Here is a 12,782-nt window from a genome sequence, read left to right as displayed (position 1 = left end):
TACCTAAAACTATCTATAGATTCAATAGAATCCCAATCAAATTTTCAATGGCAATTTTCCTAGAAATAGAATAACAATCCTAAAAATTATACAAAACAACAAAGGTCCCTGAAAATAGCCAAAGCAATTTTGAGCAAGATAAACAAAGCTGGATGCATCTCACTTCCTGGTTTCAAACTATAATACAAAGTTACAGTAATCAAAATAGTGTGAGACTAGCATAAAAACAGACAATAGACCAATAGAACAGGATTGAGAGCCCAGAAATACACTCATGCATATACAGTCAACTAATATTTGACAAAAACGTCAAGAATAAACAATGGAGAAAAAATAGTTTCTACACTAAGTGGTGTTGGAAAAACTGGATATCCACATGGAAAAGAATAAAACTGAACACCCATCTTAGACCACTCAAAAATTAACACAAAATGAACAGAAATTCCAAAAGCCCTAGAATATAACAGAAAAAAATCTCCCTGACATTTGTCTCAGCAATGACTTTTTTGTATATGATACCAAAAGTACAAGGAAAAAAAGAAAAATCAACATGCGTGACAACACCAAATTTCAAAGCCTCTGCACAAAAAGAAACTTGAACAGAGTGAAGAGGCAATGGAATAGGAGGCATAGGAATTCTCCTATGGAATGGGAGGAAAGATTTGCCAACTACATGCCAGTTAAGGGACTAATGTCCAAACATAAAAGGACTCAATTTTTTTTGAAAAGTTGAATAATCTAATTAAAGAGTGGGCTGAAGGCTTTAGCAGACATATTCCCCCCATAGGAGATGTACAAATGACCAACAGACACATGAAAATATGCTCAACGTCTCTAATAGTAAGAGAAATGCAAAATAAAACCACAATGAGATATCAGCTCACACATTTCAAAAGGGTTATTACGAAAAAGACAAGATATAAAAGTGTCATCAAGAATGTAGAAAAAAGGGAACACTTACAGACTGTTGGTGAGAATGTAACTTAGTACAACCACTATGGAAAATAATTCGGATGTTCCTCAAAATACTAAAAATACTACCACCATATAATCTAGCAATTCCATTTCTGAATATACATTTTTGAATTAAATGAAATCAGTTACTTTACCAAGATATTTGCACTCCCATGTTCACTTTTTTAATATTTACCTAAAATATGCAAGGTATAGTCACTAAGTATTTATCAATGGTTAAATGGAATAAGAACTGTACATATTACCACAATGAATATTATACAGCCATATAAAGGAAAACCTGCAATTTATGACCACATGGAATAAACTTGTGGGCATTATGCTTAGTGAAACAATCAGAGAGATAAAGACAAACTGTGTGGTCCCATTTATTTATGAAATCTAAACGGCTGAGGTCATCAAAAAAGAAAGTGTATACGTATTTAATAGGTGTGAGGTTGGGAGATATAGGGAGATGATAGTTAAAGAGTACAAATTTCCTGTTATAAAATGTGTAAATTCTTGGGATCTAAATTACAAGATAGTGACTTAGTTACCAATACTTTATTGAATGTTTAAAAGTTACTGGGAAAGTAGATCTTCAATGTTCTTACAGCACACACAAAAAATTGGTAACTATGTGAGGTGAGAGAAGTATTAACTGACATTATTATCATATTATTTCACAACATAGATGTAAATCTAATCATCATGCTGTGTACCTTAAAACTACCAACGTTGTCAATTATATCTCAAAAATGTTGGGGAAATTGTTTTAAAGATAAGATCAAAAAGTTTCAAATCCATTGAGAAAAGATAAGGAACAAACTTCTCAAGATTGGCCTTGGCAATAATTTCTTGGCTATGACAGCAGTAGAGCAGGCAACAAAATCAAAAGTTAAGTGAAGTGACATTGAACTGAAACATTCCTATATAATAAAGGAAACAATCAACAGAATTAACAGGCAATCTACAGAATAGCATAAAATATTAGAAACACATACTTGATAAGTGGCTAATAATGAACATACATTAGGAAAGTGCAAAAACTCTGTAGTGGAATATCACCTCATATCTATTAGATTGTCTATTATCAAAAAAGAGATGATAGCAGGCATGACAAAAGGGAACCCTCCTACATTCTTTTTGGGAATGCTGATTGGTGTAGCCGCTCTAGAAAACAGTTTGGAGGTTCCTCAAAAAGTTGAAAAGTAGAACTACCAAATCATCCAGAGAAACCTCTTTTTGTATTTATATAAAGGATGCTAAAACACCGACTCAAAAAGATACCTGCATCCCATGTACACTGCACCATCATTCTCTATTGCCAACACAGGGAAACAACACACTTAGGTTGAATAGATGGATAAAGAAAATGTGGCACAGAAAAGTATTTGGTGTGGCAGAAAAAAAATTGTGGCAATAAAATGTTATTTAGCCAAAGCAGAAGGAAAATGCTGTCTTTTGTAACAAAATGAGTGGACCTTGAGGGCATTATGTTAAGTGAAGTAAGTCAGACATATAAAAAGAAACAGGTTGTGATCTCGCTTATATCAAAAAAAAAAAAGCCAAACATATAGAAACAGAAAAGTGTGTTTGCCAGCAGCTGAGGTTTGAGGGAAATTGAAAGATATTCATCCAGTTATATAAGTGCTGCAGATCTAATTATCAGCATAATGATAGTAGTTAACAATACTGTATTGCATACAGGCATAACTTGGTGATATTTTGGGTTTGGTTCCCAACCACTGCAGTAAAGCAAATATCAAAAAAAAGTGAGTCACACAATTCATTTGGTTTTCCAGTGTATATAAATGTTGTTTACACAATACTGTAGTATATTAAGTTTTATGCAATAGTATTATGTCTAAAAAACAATGTACATACCTTAATTTTAAAATACTTTATTGCTAAAAAATTGCTAACCATCATCTGAACTTTAAGTGAATCATTACATTTTGGCTGGTGGAGGCTCTTGCCCTGATCTTGATGGCTGCTGAGTAGTTTCATTTTGGTTGCTGAAGGTTGGGGTTGATGTGGCAATTTCTTAACATCAGACAATGAAATTTGCTGCATCAAATGAGTTTATGTAATATTCTAAATCCCTTGTTGTCATTTCAACAATCTTCACAGCCTGTTCACCAGGAGTAGATTCCATCTCGAGAAACCACTGTTTTGGCTCACCCATAAGAAGCAACTCTGCATCTTTTAAAGTTTTATAATGAGACTGCAGCAATTCAGTCACATCTTCAGGCTCCAATCATAATTCTGGTTCTTTCACTGTTTCCACTAAATCGGCAGAGACTTTCTCCACCGAAGTCTTGAACTCCTCAGTGTTATCCATGAGGGTTGGAATCAACTTTTTCCAAGCTCCTATTAGTGTTGGTATTTTGACTTCTTCACATGAATCATGAATGCTCTTATGGCAGCTAGAATGGTGAATCCTTTCCTGAAGGTTTACAATTTACTTTATCCATAACTCTCAGAGCAAACATTATCTCATAGGCTATAGTCTTATGGTGTGTATTTTTTAAACAATAAACCTTGAAACTCAAAGTGACTCCTTGACCATTTGGCTGCAGAATGGATGTTGTGTAGGCAGGCATGAAAACATTTATCTCATTGTACATCTTCATCAGAGCTCTCAGGTAACCAAGTGCATTGTCAATGAGCAGTAATATTTTGGAAGGAATCTTTTTACCTGAGCAGCAGCCGCAACAGCAGGCTAAAAAAATTAAATATATGTTATAAAAAGATGTGCTGTCCTTAGGCTTTACTGTCGCATTTACGGAGCACAGGCAGAATAGGTATAGCATAATTCTTTAGGGCCCTAGGATTTTCAGAATGGTAAGTGAGCATTGGTTCCATCTCAAAGTCGCCAGCTGCATTAGCCCCTAACAAGGGTCAACCTGTCCTTTGAGGCTTTGAAGCCAGTCATTGACTCCTCCTCTCTAGCTAGGAAAATTCTAGATGGCATCATCTTCCAGTAGAAGGCTGTTTCATCTACAGTGAAAATCTGTTGTTTAGTGTATCCACTATCATTAATGATATTAGCTACATCTTCTGGATAACTTCCTGCAGCTTCTATATCAGTACTTGCTGCTTCAGCTGGTACTTTTGATGTTATGGAGACAGTTTCTTTCCTTAAACCTCATGAACCAACCTCTGCTAGATTCAGACTTTTCTTCTGCAACTTCCTTATTTCTTTCAGGGTTCATAGAGGAGAGTTAAGGTCTTGCTCTGGATTGGACTTTGGCTTAAGGAAATATTGTGGCTGGTTTGATCTTCTATCCAGACAACTCAAAGTTTCTCCACGTCACCAAGAAGGCTGATTTACTTTCTTATAATTGGTGTTCGCTGGAGCAGCACTTTTAATTTCCTTCAAGAACTTTGCCTTTACATTTGCAACTTGGCTAATTACTTGGCACAAGAGGCGTAGCTTTCATCCTTTCTTCACTTTCAACTTCATCTTTCATCCTGTCTTCCTCACTAAGCTTAATCATTTCTAAATTTTGATTTAAAGTGAAAGACATGTAACTCTTCCTTTTTACTTGAATTGGCCTAAATTCAATTCGTTCCCTCAAGGGTGTAGTTACAATAGTAACATCAAAGGTCACTGATCACAGATCACTATAACAAATATAATAATAATGAAAAGTATGACATAATGTGAAATTACCAAAACGTGACAGAGACGTGAAGTGAGTAAATAGTGTTGCAAAAGTAGTACCAATAAACTTGCTTCATGTTTATGGATTGCCATAAACATCAATTTGTAAAAACACACAATATCTTTTAAGACATGCCTGTATTTGAAAACTGCAAAGAAAGAATCATGAGTATTCTCACCACACACACAAAATTGTAATGATGTGAGGTGAGGAATATGTTAATTAACCTTTCATGGTAGTTATTTTGCAGTATACAGTTGTATCAAATCATCACATTATACACCTTAAGTTATGTAGTATATTTCAATAAAACTGAAAAACACTTAAATAAACAAAAAAGTTATTGTCTCAAATTTCGGGTAAAGTTATTAGAAGGGAAAAAAATTATTGGATTTTCAAATTATATTACTCCTTAGAGTTCTTGACCCCAAAAGGCTATTGCTTTCCCAAGAATTAAAAAAAAAATGTAGTCAAAATAAAAGTATATATAGGTTTTAAAACTGTACTATGTACATTAGGACAAGACTATATTTCTTTTAACTTTTTCTGTCATGACATTTTATTTTTAACAACAAAGGTTTTGTGCTTTAAGGTGCATTAATTTGGTATTGCTTTTTATTAGGCAAAGTTCAATGAGGAGGACCTTTAGCTACAATAAATTGATATAAATATTACCATGCTCACAAGAGTTCTCCTCCAAATTGTCTTGCATTAAGCAAAACACTGAGTGAAACCTGTGGTAACGCTACTTTTGAAGGGTGAATGTAAACAAATAACTCATGTTCTAGACTGCACACAGTGTTGGTCTAATTCAAGACACAGGTTCTGAAGATGTTTTAGGTGGAAAATAGATTTATTTGTCCTGCTCCCATTTGGGACCTAGATAGCTTGTTGTTTTTGTTTTGTTTTGTTTTGTTTTGTTAATTCTTTAGAGTTGAGAAAAAATTAGAAGTTATTTATTTGAAAGTGATGATAAGTCAAAGTACTAAAGATTCACGAGAGAAAAATCAATTTATTAACAACTGCTTACAATCTTTTGCTTTATGTGAAAGGAAATTTAATGTCTCTTACCATTATTAGTATCTTAATAAAGTCACAATCAGCATGTTCATTTTTCTATGGAAGTCCATTTCTTAATGGATAGCCTATAATCTCTTCAGTGAAAAATACCCAGTCCTACTCCAGGGTTGGTAGCAAATTCTCAGCTGTCTATATTATTCTTTTAATTGAGTTTTCTCTAGATTGTATGTAAAATCACATTGCTTCAGGCCTATTTGCAGTATGTTATGGTAATGCTTTGTCTGACCACCCTGGATGAAAATACTGATAGAAGAGAAGCATTAGACCAATGGATAATTGTAGGTTATGATGAACTGTGTGGCAATTAATGAGTAACAGCAATTCAATAAAGATTTCCCACCAAAATGCCTAAATACCAGTATCATTATCATATTTTCTTGAAAACGAATGCTGCAGTATAGGGTTCTATGGTTCCACTTCCATCTCTAATCATTTCCTCACTTGACAACTGCAGTTTCACTGCTGACTAGCAGGAGTAGTTGATGTCAGCATAGAGTAGAATGATCAGGATAAGCATCAGTACTATACCCACTGAATAGGATTTTTTTTTAATTTTGCTGGGAACATAAGTTTCACTCCTACAAAACTCAAGCCATGCTGCCAACAATGTTATGGAAAACATAAATAATAAAAAGGGCATGCTTTTCAGTTTCAGAGATGTAGTAAAAAGTACCAGAATCACTACACATGAGGGAATCTCCAAGCAACACCATATCATAATAAAGATGAATTCTATTGGCTGTAACTTAATATTAGTACTGTTGTACTTGACCTGGATGGCCAATATATTACAGTGAATAGCCCCATAAGTAACTGATATTGGGGAAAATGTCATCAACAATGTTATTAAAAATAAATATTGAAATATTAGAGAATATTTTCATAAATAATAACAATGTTCTATCATAAAGTTGTCATTTTTAAGATACATCCCTATCAATCTACCCTGTTTATTGGAGGTTAAAAATTTATTCACTTATTCAAGAAATAAGTGTCTATCAAGCTTCTATAATCAGAGATACAGTAAATATATTCATATGAACTGTATATTCTCCCTGGGAAAAGAGAAAATAAACAAAGTACATACATACATTTACACATATATACATTCATTCTCTGACAGGAAAGAATAGCACAGATGAGATTAGGGAGATAGATCTGATCTGATCCTGCAAGGCGTGTAATTGAATAGGAAGCAATTTAAATTTTATTCAAAGTAAAAGTCATTAGGAGTCTCTGAAATAACCCTGTTCTTCACAGAAACTTTAGTTTAAAAAAAAAGAAAAGAAAAGGTACAAGTAGGAGGCTAATTTAAAATGGATCATGCTTTAGACCACAGTGATAGCAGGAAAGAAATATAATTTGTGGACTTAAAAGAAATCCGGGAAATATACAGTTTTGCTGACTGAAAGTGTAAGAGGTGTTAGAGAAGGAGAGGAATCAATAATTTAGGAACTTAGATATACATGTTTTTCAGGATTATTATGAGAAATAAAATTTTCCACAAGCAAAATTAACTTTATTTCAACACTATTCTCTCAGAAATCAGACAACTAAGCACATACAAGATAATCAAGAATATAAAGGAACCAAATATTCTGTTTAAATAATTTTACATTAAATTTGGTTGAAAGAAACAGTGAAAATTCTTTTCACATATAAGTGTGCAACGTTCAAAAACACTGATTTCTCTAAAAACATTCTCCAAATGATGCAATTAAATGAGAAAAGAAAAAGAGACCAAAGAGTCATTTCTCATGTAAGTTAAAATAGCAAATCAAAATTCAAATTGCACACCATTTAGAGAATGAACAACACCCTGTTCATACTTTGAGAAAATCTCAAAATGAAACCCTAAAAACATGAGCAAACTTAACTGCATTTATGAGCAAGCAAAATTAAAAATAAATGACCTAACAATTCAATGTTAAGAAGTAAAATTTAAAAATTAAAACTCCATAGCAGCAGAAGAAAAGATTTAATAACAAAAAAGATAGTAGTAAATTACAAAATGAATTATATACATAAATTTGAAAACAAAGATAGATATTGCCAATACACAACTTTAATATCAGAAACAACAAATCAATAGGAACTCTACAAGATTATTTAAGAATATTAAATACAATTTATACAAATTCTTATAATATCTAGCTGAATGTTTGATTTTAAAAAACATACATACAATATTGATTAAGAATGAGTCAACTGTCCCAACCAAAAAAATTAAAAGGAGGTTTTAAGACAATCTGTCTCTAAAAGTTCATATGCTTATTTGGAGAAATTCTAGAGTATACCTTCGTAAGTCATTTAACTTATGAAAGTAATACAAACAAGAGCAAATATAACAAATATAAATTAAGTGCTCCCATGAACTTTGCCAATATTTTAAGTATTTGAAATGTATTAAATTCATGTAATTTTCTGAAATCTAGAAAGAGGTATTTAAATTTTGCCGTTTTTAGATATAACAATACAGGAATTAAGAAACTTGTCAAAAATTATTCAATTGTAAGAGAAAGAATGAATACACAGCTGCAGACACACTGTCTACAGATCCTATTTGTACAGTTTCTCTGCTTCTATTCTATAAATCTATTATAACTTTAAAGATGAATTACTAGAATAATATAAAAAAGAAATTCAGAGATCAAACTCCACCTTTGACATTCCCAAATATAAATTTATTTCACATATTTTACACAGTTAAATTTTCTTGAAAATATTTTCTCATTATAGAACCCATAAGAGATTATTCCATTTCAAAACATAAATATTTACATCACCCTTTGTAGTGGCTTCATAATGTTAGGTTTATTTTTCTCTTCATGTTTGATCACTGAAGGTTCAATATAACTAAGTGATCTAGGATATGTGAAAACGTGTATCTAATTGGTTTTAATTTCAGCTTCTATGTCCTTTTATCACATACTTCTTTGAGAAACTCAGTTATTTTGGCCTAAAAATATATTTTATGCTTAATAGATATAGTCTACCATGATTATTAAAAGTTTCAAATCTGTGGCTATTCCTTCCTATTTTGTTGTTCAGATAGACTAAAACCATCATTCCTTCTTCAAAAAAAAGTTAGTAAGAAAGGTTAATATTGTAACTGTTTTTCCTTTACACCTGTAAATATAAATATAATTCCAGATAACTTCTGAGAATGTCAAATGACATCTTTGTGATAATGTACTATAATTGCTCTCTTTGTATCTTTGAATGATGTTTTATTCAATTTTGTATTAATAAAGTTTGAAAGACAAATGAATATTTTCCTTTAAGAATGTTTATTGAACATTTCCCTCTTAAATGCTAAAAGAAACAGTCTAATTTTATTTTAGCTAATTAACTTCTATTTCTTTAGCCATTCTCCTGTTCAGTCGTTCTTCTCTTTTACTGGTAAATCTATTAGAACAATATGTATACATGCCAGTGGGTTTTATTTTTTAAGCAATCATCACCACTATCTAAACATAAAACATTTTCATCACATTAAAAAGAATTATTCTGTACCCATTAAGCAATTAATCTCTCTCCACCACCCCCTTCTCAGCCCAAGGCAACCCCCTATCTTGTGCGTGTATATACATATATATATATATATATATATATATATATATATATATATATATATATTTGCATTTTCTGGACATACATGGCTGACAGAGTTTGCTCTAGACTATCCTCAAGGTTTGTACAGAAAGACCATGGAAATAAAGACTATATCTCCTGGGGCAGAGGATAGGCAAGTTTGCATTTATCTCCCTTAAAAGTTCGAGGATTTCCTAAACTTGGGATTTCTCAGCAGTGATGCAAATTCACATCACAAGCTGCATCTACCTAGGTCCATATATGTGTATATATATATATATATATATATATATATATATATATATATATATATATATATATATATATATATCGCTCCCAAGGGCTATTTTCACAAAGGTGAACATTATACCTCTTGGTGTGCTGTAAGTAATAGACCCTTCACAGTGCTTGGTATTCATCAACTAAAATTCTTCTACCTCTTAAATTCTTATTTTCACAACTGTTTTATCTGCACTGTTGATCTATCTCCAGAAAAAAATTCAATGCGAATGATATTTTTCTAAGTTAATAGTTATCAACCTGAGATAAACATTTAATCCTATTGGGAAATTCTGCTACACATTAGCTTTAATTTTTTTCGGACGTGAAATTGCAAATTCTCAGCTAAACTAAAAACATGGGAATTCTTATTAATTTTTTACTTCCTTTTATAAACCCCTTTCAAAACTAATGCTCAATCACCAAAATCTGTTTTCTATATATTACACAGCCCTCAAATCTTTGCTTATAAAATAGGTTAGAAAATGATGATGTAAACAAAAAACTAGAGCAAATCAGTAAAATTAACTGTTAGAGAAAGGGTGGAGATATATATGAGTAAAAAAACAAGCAGAAGAAAAATATAAAACTTCAAGGGAATTTAAAGAATCCTTGATTTGATCTTGTATGCCTCAGCTATCCATGTTAAGGTTTTTAACCAGAAGTGTTATCAACAGTCAAATTTATATTTAAAATACTGTATTTCTTTTCAAAAATAAAATTATCTTTGTCATGAAAGTCAAGCAGTTACCTACTAAAAAGCAATTATATAAATTAGAAAATGAAGTTTCATCCCAGCCCAAATATTGAATATAATCAATATTTTAATTTTTTTTTTTTTTTTTTTTTTTTTTTTTTTTTTTGCGGTATGCGGGCCTCTCACTGTTGTGGCCTCCCCCGTTGCGGAGCACAGGCTCCGGACGCGCAGGCTCCGGACGCGCAGGCTCAGCGGCCATGGCTCACGGGCCCAGCCGCTCCGCGGCATATGGGATCCTCCCAGACCGGGGCACGAACCCGTATCCCCTGCATCGGCAGGCGGACTCTCAACCACTTGCGCCACCAGGGAGGCCCTATAATCAATATTTTTACTTCTCTATTTGTCCACAATATTTTTGGTTACAGATTTCTCGAGATAAAATTTATATACCTTATACTCATACTATGAAATTGTACAAATCTCTAGTATATTCAGAGTTATGTGGCCATCACGACAGTCACTTGTAGAACTTTATGATCCCTCCGTATAGAAATCCTTTTCCCATTTGCTGTCATCCCACTTTTCTGCCCAGTCCTTCTAACCTTATGTAACCACTAATGTAATTTCTTCTGCTATGCATTTGCCTAATCTAAACATTTTATTTAAATAGAATCACAGAATATGTGATCTTCACTAACTCAATTCTTTCAAATAACATATTTTCAAGGTTCATCCATCTTGTAGCACATGTCAATACATCTTTCCTTTTTATGGTCAAAAAATAGTCTATTGTATATGGATAAACACAATTTGTTTATTTATCAGTTGATAGACATTTGGGTTGTTTCAACATATTGCATGAAAATATGTTTTCACTTCTGTAAGGGTAGAACTGTGGTTTATATGGTAGTTCTATGTTTCACCTTTCTAAAGAAGCTACTCCATTTTAGATTCCCACTAGCAATGTATGATAGTTCCAATTTTTCCACATAAGCACCAACATTTGTTGTTATTATTTTTAAACTATTTTTATATCCATTCTAGACAGTTTGAATTGTTGGCTTCAGTATCCATCACTCCGGTATCAAATTATGCTGGGCATCTTTTCATGTGCTTATCTTCTTTGGAGAAATGCCTATTTATCTCCCTTGCTCATATAGTTTTGGTGATTTTCTTCTCTTTAAATTGTAAGAGTTCCTTAAATATTCCAAATAAAAGTCTATTCTCAGACATATGATGTACTAATATTTTTCTCCCATAGAGTGGGTTGTTCTTTTCACTTTCTTGATGGTTTCCTTTGAAGCACAAAAGTTTAACTTTGATGAAGTCCAATTGAACTATTTTCTTTTACTGGTTGTGTTTCTGTGAGATATCTAAGAAACCACCACCTAATCCAAGGTCACGAAGATTTATGTTTGTATTTCTTTTAAGAGTTTTATAATTTTAGCTCTTAGATTTAGGTCTTTGATTAATTTTGAGTTAATTTTTGTATATGGAATGAGATAGAGATTCTATTCCATTCTTTTGCTTGTGAATATCCAGTTGTCTCAATACCTTTTCTTGAAAAACTATTCTTTCCCACTGAATTATCTTGGATCCTTTGTTGAAAATCAATTGACCTCAAGTAGTCAAGTAGATGAGCTTACTTTTGGACTCTCAGTTCTATTCTTTTGATACGTTCTTATGCCAGTGCTACACTACCTTGATTGTTGTAGATTTGTAGCAAGCTCAGAAACTGGGAGTGTGAGTTCTCTAAATTTTCCTTATTTTAAAAAATTGCTTTGAATACTCTAGGTCCCTTTTATTTCCATGCAAATTTTAGAAGAAGTTCGACAATTTTTGTAAAGAAGTCAACTGGAATTTGAACGGGATTGCACTGAATCTGTGTATGATTTTGCAAGTATTATTTAATACTGCAAGTATATAATACTTTGCAAGTATTGCCATCTTAGTTTTGTGTTCCAGTCTATGAATAGTGGATATCCTTGCATTTACTTAGGTTTTTTTACATTTCTTTCAATAATGATTTATAGTTCTTAGATTATAAGTTTTGCACATTTGTAAAATTTATTCCTAAGTATTTTGTTGTTTTGATTCCTTTGTAAAATTCTTTCCTTAACTTTATTTTTGGATTGTCCTTTGTCAGTCTATAGAAATTTAATTGATTTTTGTATACTGGTCTCGCCTGCAACTCTGCTGAACTTATCTACTAGTTCTAAATCTTTTTAATGGATTCCTCAAGATTTTCTATAAACAAGATGATATCACTTACAAATGTATATGTGTAAATATGTATACATGTTTTCATTATACATAAGTATGTATATATGTGCAATGTATATGTTATATATACATATAAAATATGTATATTTTCCATATTTATAATATTATATATTATAATTTATAATATAAAGTTAGGTTTGTTCATTGTTAATTGCAAATATTCCTAATTACTTCTAAAAATTTTGTTGTTTATCAGTCCAAATGACTGATGTGTTAATCTCATG

The 12,782-nt window shown here is 32.0% G+C and overlaps 1 protein-coding gene and 1 pseudogene across 5 annotated transcripts in view; one reads left to right on the top strand and one right to left on the bottom strand.

The window, feature by feature from the left end:
• Positions 1-4,374, top strand: part of LOC132482951 (cilia- and flagella-associated protein 77-like) — a 49,349-nt gene extending 44,975 nt beyond the window's left edge. For 3 of the 5 annotated variants that reach the window (XR_009531028.1, XM_060088214.1, XM_060088211.1), the window contains one exon: positions 3,088-3,710. Coding sequence is in view for 2 of the 5 variants with exons in the window: in XM_060088214.1 (XP_059944197.1) it covers positions 3,088-3,105 (18 nt within the window). In the remaining 3 variants the exon portion in view is untranslated. Of the gene's footprint in view, positions 1-3,087; positions 3,711-4,165 lie in introns of those variants that run through there. The other 2 variants (XM_060088216.1, XM_060088212.1) reach the window with 1 other exon arrangement.
• A 1,396-nt stretch (positions 4,375-5,770) lies between these two features.
• Positions 5,771-6,543, bottom strand: LOC132482987 (XK-related protein 3-like; annotated as a pseudogene).
• Between the last annotated feature and the right edge of the window lie 6,239 nt (positions 6,544-12,782).

This window comes from Mesoplodon densirostris (assembly GCF_025265405.1).
Source record: "Mesoplodon densirostris isolate mMesDen1 chromosome Y unlocalized genomic scaffold, mMesDen1 primary haplotype SUPER_Y_unloc_1, whole genome shotgun sequence".
Taxonomy (NCBI): domain Eukaryota; kingdom Metazoa; phylum Chordata; class Mammalia; order Artiodactyla; family Ziphiidae; genus Mesoplodon; species Mesoplodon densirostris.
This window is presented reverse-complemented; position numbering and strand designations above follow the sequence as displayed.